Below are 23895 nucleotides of genomic sequence, written 5' to 3' on the forward strand. Positions count from 1 at the left end.
GCCTTGGCTTCACTCACGCCCACCGCTCAAAGCACATTTTGTATGTGTGGTCAGAAACCTGAAAAGCCAACGCAATGGGAGCAGATGGCTGCCAGTGAGGAATTCCTACTTCAGTTCTCTAGGGCACACACTTTTAGTGTCTACTTGTAAATTTATCTCTTAATGAAGTTATCAGAGGGCCACACCTGTTGCCTGTGTACAGATTTATCACAAATAACTATTCTGGTTTTCTTTCTTGACAAAACAGGCATTGTTAGTCCAAAACTGTTTTTTTTTTTTTTTAAAGAACGGTAATTTTATACCTGGGGTGGAGAGGAGGGGCAGAATGTTAAATAAATAATTCTCAATCATTTCCATTAAAAACACCTCTATACTTGAATGCAAATAAGCCTGGCCCATGTTGTAGGTGGATTCTTAAGTGGTGATGGGGAACAGCACAGGGCACAGGTATCATATATTTAGTGAGGTGACAGTACCTTCTGTTCCCAAAGCAAAGGGCCTAACAGGCATATCTGTGTGTTAGTGACTTCCACCTCGAAGTGCTGAGAAGGCCACTACGATACAGGGATCCCACACCTACAGCCAAGGTCAAGGCTACCATGTACATGAACTGAAGGGCAAACAGAGGGAGACGGACTGAGACCTGGACAGGTCCTCAGGACAGGCGGCAGATCTTTCAGGGACTCTCTCGTAGCCCATCCTCTGTTTCCAATTCAGCCAACTGCCTTCTCAGGACATTGACCTTGGCTTGTAACTCCTTGTTATATTCAATGATGTTAACCATTTCCTCATAGGCTTCATCCAGATACTTAGAGGATCTGCTCCAGCGCAGGAAGATTCCTGTAGAGTCCGGGAAGGAAAACAGGAGTAGGACATTCAGAAGTATTGCATCACTGGTAGCTCCGTGCACTACTGTTCGTTTTCCCACAACTCCTGTTGTATTTGTTTATTAGATTTTTGTTTTGCAGCGTTGGAGACTGAACCCAGGACAGACAAATGCTCTACTACAGAATTATGGCCCTTCCTGATTTTGAGAAACAGGTCTCACTAAATGGCCCAAGCTAGCTTGAAACTTGTAATCCTCCTGACTCAGCCTCCAAGCAGCTAGGATTCCAGGCACCACACCTGGCTCACCCTGCGCCATGATACTCTAACCTACACTGAAAGAGTCTGCACAGCAGCAAAGGCCTGAAGCTGTCATGGAGATGGGCGTTCACTGGTTATAACCAGAGACACTGTTATACGCTCGTGAAAATAAGCTGGTGACTGACAGTGTCATGAAGTCTTCACTTTCATAACCTAAGTCACCCATTTTACAACTTCAGGCTTCTATTTGGTCTGTGAGACTCCTACATGAGTGAAACCATTCTCACCTCACCATCCATAACTCACATCACCCTACACCATTAGTCATCGTCCAGCTCCACAGTGAACTGCTCCCCTCCTCAGACAACAACCACTGGCTCACTGTGGCCTGAAGGGTGCCCGTCATCACAGGTGACTGGTTCCAGAATCACTCCTGGGTGTTACGATCTTGGATGCTGAATCCTTTATATCAAATGACAGAGTGTTTGCTTCTAACCTATGAACACAAGCATCTGGGGATGTGTGTCCAATTCAGTGTGGACACTGTAAACTCTCATGGTGCTGTGCTGCTCAGAGAATGTGGACAAGAAGCTAACCTGCCACAGGACAAACTTTCTGAAACTTCCAATCCATGGCTGGTTCTGTCTGTGCACGTGAACTTCACAGACACAGAGGCCAATGCTTAGAGAAAGCGGCTCGTGCTGCTGTTCCTATCCCACAGCTACACTGCCTACCACTCTGCCATTACAAGTCATGATTAGGGGTTGGGGATTTAGCTCAGCGGTAGAGCGCTTGCCTAGCGAGAACAAGGCCCTGGGTTCGGTCCCCAGCTCCGGAAAAAAAAAAAGAAGTCACGATTAATGCCTCCTATGATGTAAGCACACAGTAGTTGTGTCTCCTCCACCACTTCATCTCCAAAGTCCACTCCGGACTGGGCATTTGTCTCCAGCAGTTGGCCTCTCATTTCAGTGATTAAGTATGACAGTGGCTTTTAAGTAAACTGCTTCAAACACAGTGAAAAGTGTTATTACATTTTATTCAGATGATGTGCACATGTATGTGTGTATGTGTGTGTGTGTGGGTGTGTGTATGTGTGCGTATGTGTGCGTGTGTTGTGTGTGTGAGTGTGTGTGTGAAGGTGTGTTGTGTGTGTGTATGTGTACTGTGTGTGTTGTATGCGAATGTGTGAGTGTGTGAGTGTGTGTTGTATGTGAGTGTGTGTGTGTGTGAGTGAGTGTGTGTGTGTGTGTGTATGTGTGTGTGTGTGTCAGTCAGAGAACAAGCTGCCAGAGCAGAGCCAGGAGGTTCTCCTCTTCCACCCCATTATTCCTGAACTCAGATGTCACTGAGCTACTTCACCAGCCCCAAGGTCTTTACAAAGGACGCAAAGTGTCGATCTCTCATTTAAGAAATTACTTATTCTGTGACCTATTGCCGTTTACAACAATCCAGAGAGTAAGCAGAGAGGTTCTGCCCTGTCACAGATTTAAATTACGGGGCCTGCTCAGGGAACCTAGACACTGATAGAGCCATTTAGCTTCCCTGCACTCTGGGGAGGGAGGTACCTAGCCTGAGGAGGGGATGCACTCAGCAGACATGCCAAGAGGAACAAGAGGCAGTCCAGACAGAGAAAGCACCACATGATGGGCAAATCACTTTCTATATACGAGCACTACAAATGAGAAGAAGCTGTCAAGAGACATGCATGGTAACCTAAGTGAACTTCCCAAACGACAGCCTTTCTGTCTCTACGGTGCTCAGTGCAAACAGGCATGAAGACATATTCACTGTCTTAAGGTGATTACTAAGTCGGATGGAAATCTACTGTGCCAGTGGAATGGATACCTAAGATACCTATGTGACACATGGTCTCTTTTAAAAAACAAAACAAAAGAACAAGCTTTGCTATTTAAGGAGATTAGGTTCATGGGAAAAACTACACATGTAAGAACCTGCTTTAGAACACACTTAGAAATGTATCAGGACTTATGACTCCACACGAACAGGGGCACCTGTGGTGCCCACTGGTGTTTTCTGCTGACTTACAGACATTACTGGAGTGACTGTATGACATCATTTAGCTGTAATTATGCTTATGTAATAATACAGATACAAACCCTCCCTGAAGAACTTCATTCATTCATGTCCCAACTATCTACCAACTCCTATCAGAGGATCCCTGTTAGTCAGGGTACGTCAGTCAGTCGCCATGTCCACTGAGAACACAGTCACACCATACCCAGGTCTGTGGGCTACCAGCTGTCCATCTTCACATACCAACTACTGTGATGTGTGACCCCAGGACAGCTCAGGGTATGGCTTGGAGTATGTGACTCTGCACATAGTGGGGGAGTTACCTTCCCACAGCTGGAGACTCTGTGGAGCTACAGAAGGCCAGATGACCAGGTTGTTGGCTTCAAAAAGCGGATTGGTGAATTTACTCAGTTCACTGGGCCGATTAACCCATGACCACAAAGACATTGTTTTCTGCTGTAGCTTCAGCTTACACCTGTTCAAAAAGGAGCGTCACCATTAGAGTCATTAGTAGCTGACAAGACACTTAAGTGCTCATCCTGACAGGACTTGACTACTCCCCTTTGACATAAAATAAGACTCTTAGTATAGAAACAGAATGCTTCAGGATGAAAATATCTGTCAGAAGCAACTCTAGGAAGCTCCTCAACCTTCTGTAAGCAGCTGTGGCTGGGCTGTGAAGCAGAACTGTCACTCAGGGCCTGGGGACAGTTTAATGTCACTCAGAACCTGGAGACAATTCCCAGGTAAACTGGGATCCAGAAGACCTGTACTGAGGTTATATTTGTAAAGATTCATTTCCCAAATTTTACTTTTGAGTAGACATCTGTTGTCACACGGATGAGACTGTCCTCAGAGGGCACTGTGAGTTACCCAGTGAGAATGCTAGGAACATGTTTGGGTCCTCTGCAGGAGCTGCAAGGGCTCTTCACTGCTGAACCACCTCAAGCCCCAGCCACACTTCTGATAGCTTATCAGTGTGTCTCTGGACAATCACCTAGTTTCTCTGGATCTTATTCTCATAAACTACAGAAGAGGATGGAGGGCACGCCTGGTTCTAGCATAACATGCCTCCCAAATACATGAAACTGATCGTACATCAAGACACTAACATGAAAATGGCTGTGTAATGTGCTCCAAGCAGTGCATTAGCTAATTTAATGCAGCAGCAGAAAGGCTAGGGTCCCCTCTCACTGAGCACATGCTTGGTTCATAAGGTGTAATTGTGTAATTTAATTCATACTTAACTGCAGAGTCCACCTTCTATTTTTTTAAAGATTTATTTATTTATTAGATATAAGTACACTGTAGCTGTCCTTAGACACACCAGAAGAGGGCATCAGATCTCATTACACATGGTTGTGAGCCACCATGTGGTTGCTGGGATTTGAACTCAGGACTTTGGAAGAGCAGCCAGTGCTCTTACCGCTGAGCCCCAATTCTACCTTTTCATAAACAGCAATCGCACCTCCAAACTCCCATCTCTTTTAGGAAGTGACTGGGTGCGGCTCACTCACCTCTCGTTTTCACTGTTGCCCAGGAACGTCCCGAACTGTGAGGCATAAGCATGCTCAAAGAGCATGATGAGAAAATGCTCATTAAACTCAAAGGAGCAGGGGAACTGCCGCAGGATCTGCCACACACAGTCCAGGAAGAGAAGAAACACGGGGGCCTCCCACTTCTGCTTGCTGCTGCAATAGGCTGACTGTGCACAGCGCTGCTGGAACGGGTGACCAGCCTAGTGGGAAAGACAGAGATGACCACATTATGGCACACCCCAGAACACCAGTTCACACAATCACGGGGCCCTTCTACTTTCTGGAATATCATAAGCCAAGGTAGCTCCTGCCTGAATGAATTTTTGGGTTAAAATGACTAACTTCTGCAACTAAAGAAAATGATAATTTCCAAACCCTTGGCAAAGCTGTGCAGTGAAGAGATGAACACGGGGACTGAGATGCCCTTCAGACATCAGATGCAGGGGAAGTTTAAGTATGACAGACTCATAAAGTCCTCAGACTTAATTCCAGCTACTACCCAAAGTGTGTCTGCATTACACCAACATTATCAGGCAGTGGTGAGTCCTAGGGAGAAATATAAGAAATATAAGAAGGATAAGAGTCTGTACTCACAATGACAGGACATAGGAATGAATCAACTTCATGCGTGAAAGGAGGTTATTCTCAAACACATCATGAAAGTGATGATCTTAACTGGAGCTTAAAGGAAGTGTAGGCTGGAGTAGGATGGACAAGAGGCAGACTGTGTGGAAGTCCAGTCTCGTGGCCACAGTCCCACCCTCCCTACTGCTTGGTTATCTGTATCAAGACTCAGCTTGCTCATGGAAAACCTTCTAAGTTTAACATTCTTTCTATTTCCTACATTGGTAACAAACACAAATTGAAGATCCTTTGTCTAATTGGGACCAGAAGTACTCTGGGCTCCATAGTTTTTCATAGTTTGAAAAATGTGTGTTCAACTTGAGATATTTGGAGGACGGAAGCTAAGCCTCACAGGCCACGCCTTATCCATACAGCCTGAGGGCGGTTCTGCGAAGTCTCATTCCACACCTGCGTTCCCAGTGAAGTAATCACAGCACATCAGGAGTCAGCATTTTGGAGCATTTGGGATTTTCACTTTAGGGATGCTCAACCTGCACAAGTGTGAGTCATATAAAGGAAGAGAGATGCTGGATGGGACTGCTGCTCCCTGGTGGACTGCCTGCTTACGTGTACACAGGCCCACTTCAACAAGCATAGGAGATTGAGAAACTGAAAGCTAATGATAAGTCTAAATTCTTATTTGGGTGAATTAGATTATCTGACTCACAGAAAATCAAACATACAACTTACAATTTTTAAATAATCAAAATTTCACGCATAATGTTAGCACCATAACTGAGACTTCAATCTCAATGACTGGCAGTCCCTCCCATTCCTTCTCACCTGCAGCCACTCTCGCTCTATCAGGGCTTCAAAGCCTCGGATGGTTCTGCTTCTCGGTTCCAGGATGATCTGGGCCAGAGAAGTCACTTGCAGTGTGGAATCAGTTCCTTCTGTCCCATGGATCAACACTGATGCACCTTCCCTGAGAGGAAAACCCAAAGCACAGATGGGAAACTCTGTAATAATGTACATTTCCTGAATCAAGTGCTTCATTCTGGCCTGCAGTATCAGTAGGATATGGAGTCTAAATGAGACACTGAACAGATGAGAAATTCTCTTGGGCAAAACAGGGCACTACAGTGAATCCCAAACTTCATACAGCAAGAATCTTTTTGCACCAACTAAGCTCACAGCACCCTTCAGCTGACCTTCTAACCCTTTACAAAACCACAAACAGCCCCGTCACAGCAGGTACTTGCCTTCACTGCTTTAGTGGTTGAGCAAACTCTGTTCCCAAACTTATAACCAGATATTAAAATTACCTTTCCAACCTTAAACTCAGCCTCTCCTGGATCAGGCTTCACCAACTGAAATGGAACCAAGAATCAAATTCTAAACTACACTCTGTAATACAAACAAGTGGTAAAAGCAAAGACATGCGTCATCTCTCAAGCCTGGTGCTCACACCACTGCCCATGTTACCAGGTGCTTGGTACCCCCGTATCCTAAAGAGACACCTAAGGGACCACACCCTGCCTTCTTCCACCCTTTGTATTGAAACCACAGTAAAGAAATTTTTGGAAAAAGGACATTTCATGTTGAGGATCTACTACCAATTATTTTTCCACGTATATCATATAGTAATGATGAAAGACAATTTCCTATTTTCACTTTTATTGTAAACATCAACTATGTTTTATGCCATGCTTAGCACTGCTATAGTAATGGATATATAATATTCCATTAAGTGACTCAATTATAATGTACTTAGTCCTATACATTTTATGATACTATGGTTGATGTACTTGTCTCTGGAATTATATTGGAGTTCTTAATATGCAAATAATAAACTCCACCAATGGTAGGCTACGGTGGTTTGAATAGGATTGACCCCCATAGACTCTTGTATTTGAATGCTTGGACATAGAGAGTGGCACTATTAGAAGGTGTGGCCTTGTTGGAGTAGCTCTGTCCTTGTTGGATAAAGTGGGTCACTGGGAGTGGGCTTTGAAGTCTAAGAAGCTCAATTCTGGACAGTGTGTCTCAGTTTCTCCTTGCTGCCTGCAGAGCTAAGTATAGAATTCCCAGCTCCTTCTCCTGCACCATGTCTGCCTGCATGCTGTCATGTTTTCTGTCATGATGATAATGGACCAAACCTCTGAACTGTAAGCCAGCCCCAATTAAATGTTTGCCTTCATAAGAACTGCAATGGTCATGGTGTCTCTCCACAGCCATAGCACACACAGGTTAGACAAACCCACTGTTGATAAAATCTAGTAATTATGCTAAAGAGTTGGACAGATACTTTGTGGCTTTCACACATATTGACTGTATCTCTTAACTGTGAGTGCCGTTTATTCTGAACTTAAATTGCTACATTTTGAGCGATTAATTATAAAGCCAATTTCTAATGGAGGTATAAATCCCAATATATCTAAAAAGGGACCCCAAACAGTAAAAGGCCGGCCCCTTGGGGAGTTAAAAGCAGCCACTCTTGGGCTTCTCTCCTCCCTGTGCTGTCAGTACTGCTGGAAAGGCTGACAGGGAGGGGAAACCAGGCTGGGGACATGGCTCAGCAGGGTGTATTTACCTAGCTCACAAAGGCCCTGGGTTCTACCCTCAGTAGCCCCCAAACGGTATGGTGAGGACTCTTACAGTCCCAAACTGGAAGCAAAGAGGATCAGAATTTAAGGTCGTCCTCAGCTACAAAGCACTTTCTAGGCGAGGCTGGGATACATGAGACATTGGCGGGGTGGAGTGGGGTGGAGGCTCTGTGCTCATAAGGAGTAATTTGGTAGACTTTGGCTAAATGAGACAAACATGTCCATGTCCACAGTGTGTCTTCTGAGCTGATGGCTTTTTGTCCCAGAACCTTGGTCTTAACTGCCCATTTACTGGCTAAATCCCAATCTAATCCCCAAATAAAACAGCAGTATCTGTGATCTCCATCCCGTTTACTAACTTTTATTACAAGATCTTAAGCAACCCACTTGTCTCTCTAGCCTTGAAAAAAACAAAGAATGCATTTCCCTAATTTGGAAGCAACAAACAAGTTACCATTTCAAAGTGCCATCAGGGAGGTGGTGACAACAAATACCTACCTATGGCTTCAGCGGGAATCCCCTTCTTTAAAAAGCTCTATGCGTCTGCAACAATTTATACAGTCTTCCTGTCTCTGTTCATTTTTCTGCCTTGAGTCTCAAGGGTTAGGAGCCTTTACCAGAGTGAATACCGAGATTACTCAGCAAACTGCACAACCGCCATCAGGACTTCCCGGCTGAGACTGGAGTAACTACCCAGACCAAGTGCTTTAGAAGAAGAAATCCAGCACAGGAGAGAGGACAGCAGCATTGTGTGACCGTACTATTCCACTAATAGTGTGAAGAAAACTTCCTTTCATTCTTTCTTATGGTAAATTCATAATTTAAGGATTTCACACAAAAAGTAGATCTGTGGTACTTAAAAGTTGTATCATCAGAGGCATCTACATGGACATTAATCATATTCACTCCACAGATCCACACATCATCACAACAACTGTAAGTAGACCCCACCACACAGCATCTGATAGAGCCATCTGGACCCTAAGGGGTGGGAACGGACTTGAATGCATTCTGTGTGCATGTCTGGTTATCACCAAGTCCCATCCAGGGAAGCCACACACAATACCTGTCAATGCACTGGGCGGCCAGGCAGGCGGTGGTCAGGATCTCCTTGATGTGTGTCAGCCAGTTGGAGGCCTCCAGCTTGCCGAGCCATCGGTCCATGCTGTGTGTTTGTTCATTGCATGCTTCCACAAGTTTGATTAGGCTCTCCTGAAGAACATGGTATCTTTTAAAACAAGACAGAGAACGTTACAGAAAGAAAGACAGATAAAACAGAATGATAAAGAAAACAAACCCAAGTCCATCTGCAATGCATTCCGTGGCAAAGCAATTCAGAACACATATCGTGCTATGCAGCACACTGTGGGTTAAGGGTTGGAAATGACTTAGCACTGCTGCAAAGATGCTTCAATGTCTTGTGGCAAACTCTTCCCACCGAATGAACAGGGGGGGCCCAGTCCACGAAGCTGGGTTACCTGGGAGGGCAGAGGTCTGGGCCTTACCCTGTGACCATCTGATCCCAAGGCTTGGGGCAACTTACACCTCTGACCCTGCTGAATGATCTAGATTACCCATCTAGGTCTCAGCACTGATGTCCAGAGTCTGCACAAATCCTATCATGTCAGCTCCGAGAGCACTCCCCTCCTCCACTGACCATGCTTCCCCTGAAGACCCTGTAAATCTCTCCTTTAAGGAGAAGCAAGCAGGTGGAGGAAGCACAAGGAGGAAACAGGAGAGACTGAGCCTCTAAACCTTCTATGTAGGGAGATGTAATTATATGTAGCAAATCTGTCCTGCCAGTCTGCCAACAGCTGACACACGGTAAGAGCTCAGGGCTGAATTTAAGATTGCTATCTAGTAAGGCGCATCTGTGCTTATTCAACAGAGACTTTTTTGCTTATCTTACACAATTCAATGAAGGCTTGGGTGGAGCTCATTTGCTTAATATAGCCAAGATAGCCAAGCCTTGTGTTCAATTGCTACATACACACACACACACACACACACACACACACACACACACACACACACACACACACACCCCAAAAAGTGAGTTGGCTAAAATGGAAAACTCTTTAGCTAAATTAATTTAAAAAGAGACCAAATTCAAGTGATCTAATGAGCAAGGCAGGAGGAGACCCCGAACGTGACAGCACGCAGTAGAAGGCGCAGAGGGGTTTGCATGGTGGCAGGGTCTTTATGTAATCCAGGCAGCTGGCCTGAATAATGGAGGCAGGCAGATGTCTGTGAGTCCAGACTAGTCTGGTCTACATAGTGAGTTCCAAGCCAGCCAGGGTTACATGGTGACAGACACCCTTCTTCAAAAGGAAAAAGAAAAAAGGATTGTAGACTTCTATGAGCAAATATGTACCACACACTGAATACCCTAAAAAATGAGAAAATGGGAAAACAGAACTGCCAAGACCAAACCACGAGGAAACAAAAATATGAACAGCACAACGAGTTAACAATGACAACAAATCAGTAACGAAAACCAAGAATCTGCCATCAAAGAAAGCCAAGGTCCTGAAGGCTTCGCAGGCCACTGAACAGGTAAAGAACTAAATGTCAGTCCTGCCAGTCTTCAGAAAGCCTGGAGGGAATTCACATACCCATCAGCCCAGAGTTCACCTACCAGCCCAAATTTAGTATCAAAGCCAGGCAAGGACAAATAACACAAGATCACTGGCCAATATCCATGGTGAACACGGATGTAAAAACCACCAAAACACTACCAAATGGAACTCAACAGCACGCTTAAAGCAACATCACCCAGGGCCACAACTTTTATTCACAAGGATACAACTCAAGGTGCCAATACATATGACAACATACAGGACAAAAAACAAGAATCTTAACAGACACAGTGAAAAGCATTAGACAAAAGTCAGCATCCTTTCCTTATACTCAACTAGTTACCTACAGAAAAATGCACTTGAACACAGTAAGACCACACGAGACAAACCTACAGATATCATCATACTCCACAGTGTCTCCTTGGAGATCAGTAACAATATGACAACGCTTGTTTTCATCATGGTACTAGCCAGAGAAATGGGCAACAGAAAGAAATAAACCAAATGCATCAAAAGGGAGAAGTGAAATTGTCTCTCTGCAAACAAAAGTACCTTATAAACAGAAAAATTCTAAAGACTCCAGCAAAAAATCAGAAAATTTCAGATTACTTGCAAAACCAACATATATGAGTCAGGAGGTGTGTGTGTGTGTGTGTGTGTGTGTGTGTGTGTGTGTGTGTGTGTGTGTGTGTGTTAGAGAGAGGGGGGGGAGAGGGAGAGAGAGAGAGAATATGCAGAGGCATGTGTTTACAAGAATATGGAGAGAGGACAGAGGTTGACGTCAGATGTCTGATTTTATTGTTCTCCACCATAGTTTTTGAGACTAACCCTGGAGCTTGCTGACTCAGCTACACTGGCTGGCCAATGAGCTTCTGGGATCCTCCTGCCTCTACCACCCCAGCAGTGGGACTACAGGTGAACACCACCACATCCAGCCTTCTCTGTGAGTAATGGAGAGTTGAGCTTAGGTCTTCATGCTGTAAGCCCTTTAACTGATAGAGCTGTCTTCCTAGTCCCAGTCAGGCATATTTCTACATCCTAGCAGTGAACTATGTAAAAAGAAATAGAAAATCTCACTCAGGGAACAACAAAAAGACAAAAGTACTTGGGAGTGAATTACTCAAGGCTGTAAAAAGTCTGTACACTAAAAGTTATAAAATGCTCAAGAAACTAACATGGACACAAATCACTGGAAAGAGATCTCATGTTCATGGCCTGGGAAAATGGGTAGAATACTCTTCTATCCAAATCACCTACAGACTGTGTATAACCCTTTACCAAACTGTAATGGCAGTCTGCCAGAAAGAGAAAAAAGGATAATCCTAAAACTCACCAAGGCCTGGACAACACAATCCATCCTCCATGCCAAGAATGGAGGCCATCCAGACACACTCCCACATGAAAGGGCTTATCAAACCCACAACTAAATCTATGGAGCTTTGGCATTGTCTCATGACTTTCCAAAAGTCCCAATACTGCCACAGTCATGATAGACTGAATTGGGAACCTTTGTTTCTTTCTCTTCAGGCTTAAAAACCACTTTAATTACTGACAATTGGCCTTCTGCTTCATTCTTCTAGGATGCTGTAAGCCATGGACTTGAGAGGCTGGTTCTACAGAACACAGTCACAGCAGTTACAGGACCACTTGAAAACTGCTGACAGAGCAGACACAAACATTCTTGCCAAAGACAAGCAGGTGAGATGATGGATATGTTGCTTTATCATTTCCCAATCTACAGATCAATCAAAATAGCACATCACTCACAACAGTGTGAACTCAAATTTGCAGAAAATAGCCACACCTATGTTAAGACACAAGCCTGACTGATTTGAACATTGTGACTGTAGAGTTGGAATGTTGCAGATTCCCAGTGAAATTATGTTTGGTTATCTCTTGTCCTTTAGTAGCCATCCACTCTGCCTATCTTGTGTTTGACCTAACCTTTCCACCACTGGTAAAAACTCTGGAATCCATTCACTTGGCAAACCACTAGCATAAAAGCTAAGAATGTTGTCAGACAGCACCCGAGACCTGCTAGCAGACGGTTCCTGCATTTAGTTAACACACCTACCTGATGTTCTCACCAATGTATCAGAAAAAGCCTTACTTTATGTCTTTCATCCTATGACTGTGAAAACTTCATGAAGTCACTTCCACATTGGAACATGTTATTTGGAGGAATTCAGACCTGTGTTTCTGGGCCAGGGTCACTGTATTTGGCTCAAGAATAAACTCACTCTTATTCCCTATGAGGTGAGAGCTGTATGCACTGACATTTTTGTCCACTAAGCCTTAGTAAAGCAGATGGGGTGGAGAACCCCACAATAAGTTGTCCAGCCTATTGCAGACCGTCAATTATGCAGAGTGGCTGTGACTTCTGCACAGCCACAGGATCACCCTCTCCAATCAGCCTACAAGGAGTCCCCATCACCCTGACTCATTACCTCTCAATGGACTTGTGAATCCGCCTCCACTGGGGATAATGAGCCTCCTGTTCAAAGCCACCTCCTTTGGCTCTAGCTTGCTGGGCCACATTTAGGGATCTGGTGTCAATAAGGTAGCCACGCTTTCCTGCCCTGAGGGTGGCGTTTATCAGCTTCTCATCTTCCTTGCACCTCCGCCCATTTGTGCCAGTCAGGGGCTGACCACTTCGCATAATTACCTGGAAGCACACATGGTAACAATTCAATAGCAGTTAGCTGAAGTTTCTGGGAAGGAGCTAGATCACTGTTCCCTCAAAAACAATCTGTGGCACTCCACCATGGATTCTGATGAGTGTGTTATACACAGACCTTTACATGTATTAACAACAGTCAACACTGTAAAACAAAGATAAGCCTTGCATTAATACAGTTATATTCCTGGACCAGGGAGGCTTCGTCTGTGTAACAAACCAACAGGCTGACTGCATAGATATTCCTCAACACTGCCTTCACTGCCCCAGCCCAGAAGTCCACATCTCCCTCTTTGACAATTCTACCTTCTGGACACAGACACAGGATAAAATCCCTAAGTTCTTTCTCTCTTTAGCTCTCACTCACTTTATCTGACAGACTAACATAATCTTGGAGGAAAGGGTAAACTTCATTTCCATATACAGAGGGATGGCAGCCAAGAATTATGAAGAGAAACACAAATAAAAACTTTTACATGCGTCTTTGTCTGAGGAATCATCTTCCATACTCTGAAGCTGCCTGTCTGTTATTTACCCTGTACTGGCCTCTGCCATCCTCTTTCTATTCTGAGACTACCTGTCTCTGAAGACTACCATCTATGTATTTTGAAAGTTTGCTCTCAAAGCCTCTGTTAAACCAATCTCTTCTGGGGAATGGACTGGGGCTGTCTCAGGAAACCTTCATCACACGCTCTCATCAATCGGAAACAGCTCAACCAGGCCTGCGGCCAGTCTCTGGTTAAGTTTTGGGAGGTGGAGGAAATGTTAGGAGGCGGGGCCTGGGCTGGAGTAAACAGGTATCTAGGGATGTGTCTGGGGGATAGCCCTGGCCCTGGCCCCTTCTTCCTGTCTCTCTCTCTGCTGAGGTCAGTAGCTTCTTTCTCCCCACACTCCCACCACCACAGTGTTCTACCTCACCGCAAGCCCAAAGCAACGGAGGCAGCAACGGGGACTGAAACACCGAATCTGTGAGCCAGTACACATCCTTCCTCCATTAACTTGTTTCTTCATAGCAGTTGCCCATCTCTGGATCTGCCCCAGTAGCCTGGTGACTATGAGGAAAACCTCGTGGGATGCACCATTAGGCTTTACCAATCTCTGATCTCTGTATACTCTAAATTTAAAGCTATGACATCTGAAATCCACATGAGCTTTCTAGCTTTGTTGCACCTGCCCACCTGAGGTGCTCACCAATGTAGCCACTACACGCATTACCTGTGCCTTTCTTCTACTTGGGACTGCAGGAACTTATGAAACATGTCACCCAGGGCACACACTACTGTTTGGCTCAGAATAAACAGCAATTACTTTATACTGATGTACTAGAGTGTCAGCTGTTAAATACTGTCATAAAACTGAGGCGCACTGCCACTACCGGCAGGACAGGTGGCTGCTGACTGAAGAGCATGTAGCACTCTGTAACACTGATCCCTCTTTCATATGCCAGGGGAGGACAAAGGAAGGTAGCTGTAACTGTCTAATTTAATATGGGCTGCAGGATAAGAAGCAAATTTCACTGAAAATCAAGAGAGGAGAAAGGGCCAGACATGGTGGTACATGCCTTCCTTTAATCCCAGCTCTAGAGAAGCAGAGGCAGGTAGATCTCTATGAGCGTGGTCTACAGACAGGCCTGCTAATACTAAACATAGAAACTCTATCTCAAAAACACCAAGGGGGTGGAGGAAGGGAGGGAGAAAAGGAAGAGGAGGGGAGGGAGAGAGCAGAAAGTACTTTGGAAAGCTCACAGTGGGCAAGCTCTCTATTGCTGCATCCCCTGTGAGGAACCTAGGAAGCCCTGAGTGAAGTTTCTTGTTGATGTGAGTAGTCCATGTGTCAAAGATCAATGGCACAGACCCATGGGAAACAGACAAAGTCTTGCCCAAGGTCAGATCAAAGAAATAGCACGAACTTCCTCTAAGTGTAAATGCTGACACTGTATGTGAAACTAAAAAGTGCAGAGCCTATTAGCTTACGGAGACCTCTCACCTAGACTAACTGAACCCTCCCATCCAGTGCATACATCCTGCCCATAATAAACATGCTGAGGTTCCACGGTGTGGTGCTGGTGCCACTCCATTCAACTCCAACAGCCTACCCGATCCCAGATTTTCTATTGTAGCAAGCATTAAATAAGCCTGGTTTCCTCCACACTGTGTTCTGAAGATAAATCCAATCTTTCTAAAGCTGAGCAGTACTGAAAGAATTTAGTGTGTCCTTCTCAGAAAAGCACCCCACTCCTGGTGCCCTGCAGTTTACAAGAAGGATGCACTAGTATGAACAATCTTCAATGACTTCAGCTGAAAGCCACATAGAGATCATTCATAAGCCAAGGGTCCCGCCCACCCCAGACCACTCCTGCCAGCAGAGCGGCAGCCCTCATACTCACCATGCCATTCTTTTTATGGTAATAGCTCAGGACTGGGAAGCGCCCCCCATGTCGGAAGGCTGCTACTTTCCGAAGTGCTTCATCATCGATGGACTTGGGCACAATGACAGTTGGTGGGTAGGTAGGGCAGATGGAAAATTCCTTATTGACATAGCTCAGTCTCCATTCACTGGTCTAAAAAACATACAGCACTTCGAAGCTTAGCAATCATCTCAGTGTCATAGAGTATCTAAGATTTAAAGGCTTTCGAAATGATTTTCAAGGAAGCCATTCAGCAGGGAATTTGGACATCTAGTCCACACTCGTCCTGTAGAGGAGAAAAACCTCCACTCTTCAGACCAGCTTCAATAGCTCTGGAATGACTAGTGATCAGTGTTCCTAGAACTTCCTGCCTGTGCCAAATACACCTATTGTATTTGAAGCTTCTCTATCAGTTTAACTATGATGCGGACAGCACAGCCTAAGCTCTCCACTTCACAAGACAGCAAAGGCTTAAGACAGTTCTTGCCCCTCAGTTAAATATACCAAGTATATTTGCAGCCTTGGTGGCCAGCATCAGTCCATGCGCCCCTTCTGAGCACTGCCTGGATTACAATGACCTTAACACAGTACCAACACACTATCATTGCAAAATGCTCTACTGGAGTAGACATAAGCCAGAGCAAACCCTTTAGTCCTTCTGCTATTTAGAAAAGAATGCAGAGAGACAGACTCATCTTTCTCATAACAACAAGGAAACACTCCTGGAAAGCCCGCATGTGTCATGAGATCATTTCTAAGTCAGCTCCTAAGTTCTGGGAGCACATGACAGGAAACCATCAAGCAGCAGAAATGAAAACTGTATATAAAATATAAAACTGCCCTTTACAGCTAAAAGCCCAAATGACATGTGCAAACTTTAATACATGCCTATAAATCCAAGTTGGTCCTACATATCAGCCCTGGCTTACCTTAATAGGAAATTAGGTAATAGGAAGTATTAATATTACCTTAATAGGAAATAGGTTAAGATGTGAAACAAACATTTTATTTACAAGATCAAATTCATATACATTTTAATTACTTTTTTCTATTTTCAAACATTTTGCAAGTTTTTACTTATTTTGTTTACGTGGTATATGTGTGCTCAAGAGAGTGCATGTGTATGCACATGTGCCTGTGTGTAGCATGTGTGCCTGTGCCTGTGGAGGCTGGACGAGGCCATGAGACTTACTAGAGCTGGAGTTACTGGTACTTGCAAGCTGCCCCATGAGGATGCTAGAGCCCAACTCCGGACCTCGGGAAAGCAGCAAGTTCTCTTGACCACTGAACCATCTTCCAGCCCCTTCCTGATTACTGTATTGTAATTGTACTGTAGTGGTCACTTTCTCTTACTTCCTTAAGCAGTTTTAACTACTGCTTTAGAATCCCTCAAACATCTGGGTCATCTCAGGCTGAGTTCCTCTTAACGCTTTCCTCAGGAGAATGGGTGACATTTCTGACTCAGTTTTGGTTGCATGATAGCCCCTGTGAAGGCAGACACATTTGGAAGAGAGGTCACTTGTTTTTAGCACACATTTAGACCTTGGCCAGCTTTGTGAACTCCAAGGCCTGTGCTGCATGGCGGCTCAGCTCCATGTTCACTCTGTTCCCAGTCAGAGATTTGGGTGGCACACAATGTCAACGTCCCCTTCTCAGGTCTGTGCCTCCCCAGGGTTCCCCACTGCTCTTCTGTATCACTCATCACCTCAGGCTCCTTCCTCTAGCTTTTCCCCCAAGAGGAACATGGGCTTCTGTCACCATGTGAGCTGCTCTGAACCATCAATGTCACACTATACTGATCTCTAGACAGAGTCACCAAATGAGACGAGGGCTCTTTACAGCTATTTTAAATGTTCTTTTAGTATCGCACTGCATGGAGTTGGGGGCTATACCTGAGAGCATAAGTGGCTAATACCGTGATTACAGAGCTTTGTGGTTTGCAAACAAAAGAAGCTCAAAACAAACAAACAAACAAACCAAAAACCAAAACACCCCAGCTTTCCAAAGTGTACAGATCAAGACGTGTCCTTCTTTAAGGTTTTCTAATGACAGACACAAGATCCTTTGTCCCATTGTATAAATACAATAAATTCTTACATTCTTTTATTTGCCTAACAAATCCTTACCTCTTGCTGGTCATGGGCCAGGAAAACTGAATAGGAATAAACACGCCCTGATTCCTGACTCTGTGAAGCATACATTCACACTGCTTACTTCCTACCCAGGAGGAGCAGTAACTTATGAGCACAGCCTCCAGACTGCTGCTTCCCAACACTTGAAGGATGCTTCTTATAAATAAACTGTTTTCCCACTTCCCAGCAGATTCAAACCCTGTGGCTCCCCTCACTCCCTGCTTTTCATAACATGCAGTTTGATTCCTGCCAACTTTTCATCTTTTATACAGATCACTTGAACAAGCTCTAGGATAAACTATTATTTTCACCATATTCAATAGCATTTACCATGTACGACCATAAAACTCCCTTCCTCCTTCCCCCTGCCACCATTGGCATCTTCACTCTTCAAATGCCATGGTTCCATAATCTCTAGTTCTTGATTTCCAAGTGACTTGATTATAAAAGTAAGATAGAATTAAGAAGTCTAATAGCCAAGAAAGAAAACCTGGTTCTTGCAGCCTTAGAGATCAGGCCAGGTGTTAACCATGGCAGGCAGCACACGAGCAAGGGAGGGTTCTCACTACCATCTTAGCACACTGTGGAGAGTGGGTCAGAATCTATTACATACTAAGCTGTTACTCAGGAGACACCTATTAACAAATGCACAGTCTGCCAGGGCTAGCTTTAAGCAAAACAATGCTTTATTTTTATTTTTAAAACAATATTTATAAATGCAATTTTAAGAAATTTAAGAACACCTAGACTATGTTAACTACTAGAAGGAAAAGCATTGCCAGCCGCAGCAAACATACTAACACATGGGCAGAATAACTGGCCCAGAACTAAAGAGGCTGAGCCAACAGCCAGTATGCACTTCACTGTACACATGAACAACCCAACCTCACCTCACTACGCGTCAGAGGGAAGGGAGAATTTTGACAAGTAAAATAAAAGGTTGTGTTTGTTCTTATCACCCACAATGTCAAGTGTTGACTCACAGCAGAAGAGTAGAACTCAAATTCTTGCTCAGGAAGGAAGGAATGCCAGCCATCTTCAATCACTTCAAACATGGGTCGGTAGAAGAAAGGGTACATCAGGGTGACCGAGTCCAGAGTGGACAATGCCTAGAGGACAGGAAGAAAATGATTCTACAGATCTAACAAAGTAGCAGTCAGCACCTAGGACCTGGTGATGATGGAGCCCTATTAATACAGGTAGGTCTCCAATGCCATGTCTCTACATGCAGCTAGTCTGACTGCAGCATCCACACTTCATCCTCTAACAAGGATGACACACACACCTACACTCAACAAGTGCTGCCTGAATTTAATAAGCACAGGACAGTCTGTGCCTAGTGAAATAATGTTTCCTGGCACAATTTAACAAAGCTCAATGAAATGTCCAAGAATTTCTGGGAACAGAACAAGAAGGTCTGGATTAGTAAAGTCTCAGCTAAAAATCTAGTAATTAACTACACTGTAAACTATTCAAAAGCTATGCCTGGGGTTGGGGATTTAGCTCAGTGGTAGAGCACTTGCCTAGCAAGTGCAAGGCCCTGGGTTCAGTCCCCAGCTCCGTAAAAAGAAAAGAAAAGAAGAAGAAGGGAAAAAAAGCTATGCCTGCTTGTCTCTATATAAAGGAATGTTCAACTCTGGCCAGCTGCCAAGTATCAGAAGCCTCAAGTTCCAGATCCCAGCTACATAGTAGTTAAGTCATATAGCTTCCCCTAAGTTTTGTTCAATGGAAGAAACTTTTCAGGCTTATTAGGAGTCCCCATGGAGATAAGGCATCTAATAGGCCAACAACATTACATGGTACATAATAAAACTGAGTTCTTACAAGACACACGCATGTGGAAGCTGTACCCACACTCGCTTCCTCCTTCCTAAAGGGATCTGCCAATTGGCGAGGCATCGTACTATCTCTATGCTACACTAGTTACACCCAACCAAAGTGAGCCCTAGGCATTCCTTTGTCCAAATAGTGGAACATTATCTCAGTTTGCTTTCTAATTCTTGTTGGGGAGTATAGCCAAGCCAAGATCACACTTCCAAGTGACAACTGTGTATGGCAGACTTTTCAACGTACACGTTCATTTCTACAAGCAGAACCTGGCAAAAGCAGAGAGGTTTGTATTCACTTCCTCAATAACACATCACCCGATCCTCTACTTCTTGTTTAAAGCCAAACCAAATTCTAATTATAGATTTAAGGCTTTCTCTCTTCTTTTAAGAGCTTAATCCACTTTTTTTTTAAAGAAAAATAAAGCCCAATAAGTCAGTTATACAGAAAGAAAACAAAATTATCTAGAAATCACTTTAAACAGAATCAGTTGATATAGCTGATATAATTTGGTGTTAGCAATTTAAAATGAGGCAATTTAAAAGTTGGGGTGTGTACCGAAATAGTTAGAAGGAGGAAAGGGAGTGTGAGGCCTTCATCAGAGCCCTTAAACTATCCAAGCAACGTTCCTATGTGTGGCCATTTGGACCAATGTTTCTATGTTTGACCAATGTCCAAAGCTCTTATACATGCATAAACAGACATGCCTCAGGTGGACTAGTGAAAACAAATGCACACTTGCAGATGTGCTAAAGTCACGGATGACAGCTGTTGGTGACAATCACTTGCTTTAGTCTATTACACAACACTGTGAATACACTTTTGACACAATGGTAAGCTGAGAAACGGTTATGACACTGAACTTTATGTGACATAGCTACTTCTATCACAAAGTCTCAGAATAAAAATGTTGCCATAGAAGGGCCCTCCAATGCAGCAACCACTTGCCAAGTATTATACTAAGCATTCTACATATGCCCACGAATGTAATCGTACAACACCCTAAAAGGCCCGTAAAGTTATTCTCGCTTTATGAGACACTGTGGGCTAACTGTGAGAGGTGAGGTACTTCATTCATGGGCCCGTGCTAACAGGACCCCACTACTACAACAATCACAGTATTAGGAGTACTGCTCAGAGTTCAAGGGTTCCAAAGATACACTAAACTCAGGAAGATCAATCACACCAGCTCACTGTAAAGCCCACTGACTGTAACAAGTCCACCATCTAGCTACATTGTATTTGTTTTAGTGGCTTAGAATTCCACATGGTATGTTCTTTCAAGAAAGCCACTGAAACACAAAAACAGTTCACAAACTGCCTTCATCAAGTATCAAGATTTGCAGAGTAAACGTGATTTTTCTCATGTGTCAAGGGCTGTACAGAATCAGAATATTGCCATTTTCCTATCAGAATTTTGCCTGCAAAATACTTACCTCGATGGAACTGGCTATATTTAAACACTCCTCCATTCCAGGAATATCCAACTGAATTATTCGGAAATCTTTACATTTTATGATAATAGTACCCAGAGAGCCCACAAATCTGTAAGAAATGACAAATCATGAGAATGGTAAGAAAACCAGTGAGGACAGTAGGTGAGAACCAGAACATGGAGAGCCAGGGATTCAGCCTTTATCATGCAGGCATGAGAGACCAGTGAATACACTTATGCCACAAAGAGTAGTAGCCTGCTGCTGGGATGGATGGATGGATGGCTGGCCTGCAACCTCTTCATCCAACACTATGACTTCAGATGGTCCTAAGGCATAATCTCTGTAGAAATCGTAACATCCAAAATATTTAATCAAGCAGTAGACAGTATGTTGTTACACACACTTCATAATGAATTATATAATTTGCCTTCTGCCTAGAGTACACAGGGTTCATAGGGACACCGACAAAGCAGAGAAACTAAGCGCAAATCAAAGTATATGTAACTGTTTGACTCTGAGGCACTCTTTTGCACAGGTAAAGAGTACAGAGTGGGAGGCTGACACCTTAATGATCTTTAAACCTTTAAAGGAGAATAAAATGCGCATATGGAAAAGTAATGCAGTGTACTCAGTTAAGAACTATAGCCAGGCATAGTGGCCCATACACACACAGCTGTAATTCCAGCACTTACTTGGGAGGCTGAGGCTGGAGAGTAGGAAGTTCAAGACTGGCCTGGGCTGAAAAGGGGTGAGCATGCCTATTTAAGAACGGCGGCGCGTTGGGGGCCGGAGGCAGGGGAGAATTAAATTGTATTTAATTACAACTTGGTAAAGTCAGATTGGCAACTAGCAATTCGAAAACTGGCAAGGAACATTCAAGAAATGTGATGAGAGAAATTTTTTTTACGGAGAACACTGAAAATACGACCGCTGCGACTCTGAGACCTTAGCCTGGAGATGCCAGGTAGCCAGTGCAGTTGGCTTTCAAATGTAGGCCACAGGAGGCTCATTTGGCTGGCTGAGCGAGGATGCCAAAAATAAAACACCTGAAAGCGTCTGTTCTGTTCCTGGCTCCTCACGGACCTGGGTGTGGTAGGCGCTCACCGTTTGTCAATGGCGTCGATATTTGAATGGAGGAGCCAGAGCTCCTCAGTGTTGTCCTGCCGGGAAGACAGGATCAGGTGGTGGCCCGTCAGACATAGGGTCCCTTCCACAGCGGGGTAGAAAGGCCGGTGCAGCACCACATTGTCCACCCGCGGGGTCTTAATCAGCTCCGCAAACTCCATGTCTCTAGCGGAGGGAGGCCTACTCCCGCAGACGCAGGGCGGTTAATCCGCAGACCTAGCGCCTCGGCTGGGCGGGTCCGGGAGGTCGAGCCCCGCCCCTATTGGGCGGGTGCGTTAAGGCCTGAGGGCACCGCCCTGGTCACTTCCCCGAGTCTCTTCGGCACCACTGGCCTGCACTCGGCGCAGAGAAGGCTTCACGCCAGGCCTTGCACTTTCTGCTGCCACCGGCCCCTGACCGGCGGGCTGCGGAGGAGACGGACCTGGTGTCGGGGTAGCATCCGAGCTCGAGCAGCTAGGGACTTCTGGCGGAAGTAGCTACTGGACGCTGCACCCGGCAGTAACTCCGTGCAGAATTAGAGGCACTCAAGACTCGGAAGACTTAGAAGCCGGACCGGAAGTTGGTCCTTTGTTAGATCCGGTGGAACACAGCCAGAAACAATGACTTTATGTTCCTACAACGGAGGGGGGGGAAAAAGAACTCTCATCATCTACGGGCGCAATCCTTGCCCTTCAAATACTCCTCATCGGAAAAGGCAGGACAAAAAGATGTCACTGACCTGCGGGGATCCGCTTGAGTGGTGTCCCTCAAGAGCTCTTCTGGGCGTTTGCTATAATTGGTGGTTATTATCAGGGATTGGTTACGAAGAGATGTCAAATGTAGGATCGAAGTAGTGGTTGTGATCGAGAAATAGCCTTCTAGTGTCTGGAAGGGACACGGGGCTCTATTCCTTAGACCCTTTGAGAACGCCATGATTTTAACCAAGAACAGCGTATTCTAAAAGGATGCAAAGAGAAACTTTTTAATCCTCGCCCTGTGAAGGACTCTAGTAACTGCAGAAACAGCTCAGTTAATCTGTAGCAAAGCCGGAAATCAAAGACCTTGCTAAGTATATTGGTCACGACTTCATAGCATCCCGGCTAAGTACAGTCTAGCTGAACTGCTCAAGGACAGTGCAATGACAGACTTTTGCTGTTGTAATTTCCCCCTTCTCGCTTTCCGTCTTTCTGCTTTATCCCAGAATAAGAATTATGTTTGAGTCCTGGCCTGCTCTTACTTTGTTAGCCGTGAAAATTCTCACCATGCAGTATCTAAGAACAGCGAGGTAGCTGACTTTCGAGTGTGCAAAGTGAAGCTGGTCAGACTGCACAGTGTTTGCCCTTGATTGTGTTCTGGTCTCTCCTAAAAATTTTCCCTTCTTAAATCACTCCTGCAATTCCAATTTATGTGCAAAAGAAAAACAACTAGCAACGAATGCTAAGGGAATGAGGCAAAGTAATGTGAAGGTATTTTCCAGACTGGATTTGTTCATTTTCTTCCTCATCTGACACATTATTTTAATTACAAATTGTGGAATCTAGAATTTACTTCTAATCTGAAAAATAATGGAAAATTTTTACAGAGAAAACATGAAAGTAAAACCTTGAAGATTAAGGTTCCCTGAATGGAAGATGTCCAAGGAAGAACTTAATGTCCAATTTAGTATATGTTAGAAGACAGAAATTCCCCAGAGATTCTATGGTCCTTCTGGTTTTCTTAAAAATAAATTATGAAACGTTATTATCATTCAGTTTTAAAAATATTTCATGTTCTATCATAAATTTGGGGTTTCTTTCTTTTTGCCAAGAGAAAAAAAAGATTCTGAGATGCATCTTCTGCGATGCTATAATGAAATGCCAGAAACTATTAGAAAATTGTATCGACTGTGATTTGAAGTTCAAAGCA

General features: G+C 44.4%; 1 protein-coding gene across 1 annotated transcript; it reads right to left on the reverse strand.

The window, feature by feature from the left end:
* Positions 1 to 350: 350 nt before the first annotated feature.
* Mtmr9 (myotubularin related protein 9) lies at positions 351 to 22413 on the reverse strand. The gene is made up of 10 exons (NM_001005761.1): positions 21991 to 22413; positions 20887 to 20995; positions 18607 to 18732; positions 15471 to 15644; positions 12855 to 13072; positions 8895 to 9056; positions 6066 to 6207; positions 4638 to 4858; positions 3444 to 3595; positions 351 to 840 (listed from the first exon to the last, which is right to left on the reverse strand). Exons 1-10 carry the CDS (start codon positions 22170 to 22172, stop codon positions 677 to 679), a joined length of 1650 nt encoding a protein of 549 aa, NP_001005761.1. The 5' UTR covers positions 22173 to 22413; the 3' UTR covers positions 351 to 676.
* Between the last annotated feature and the right edge of the window lie 1482 nt (positions 22414 to 23895).

This window comes from Rattus norvegicus, chromosome 15 (assembly GCF_021556685.1).
Source record: "Rattus norvegicus strain SHRSP/BbbUtx chromosome 15, alternate assembly SHRSP_T2T, whole genome shotgun sequence".
NCBI lineage: Eukaryota > Metazoa > Chordata > Mammalia > Rodentia > Muridae > Rattus > Rattus norvegicus.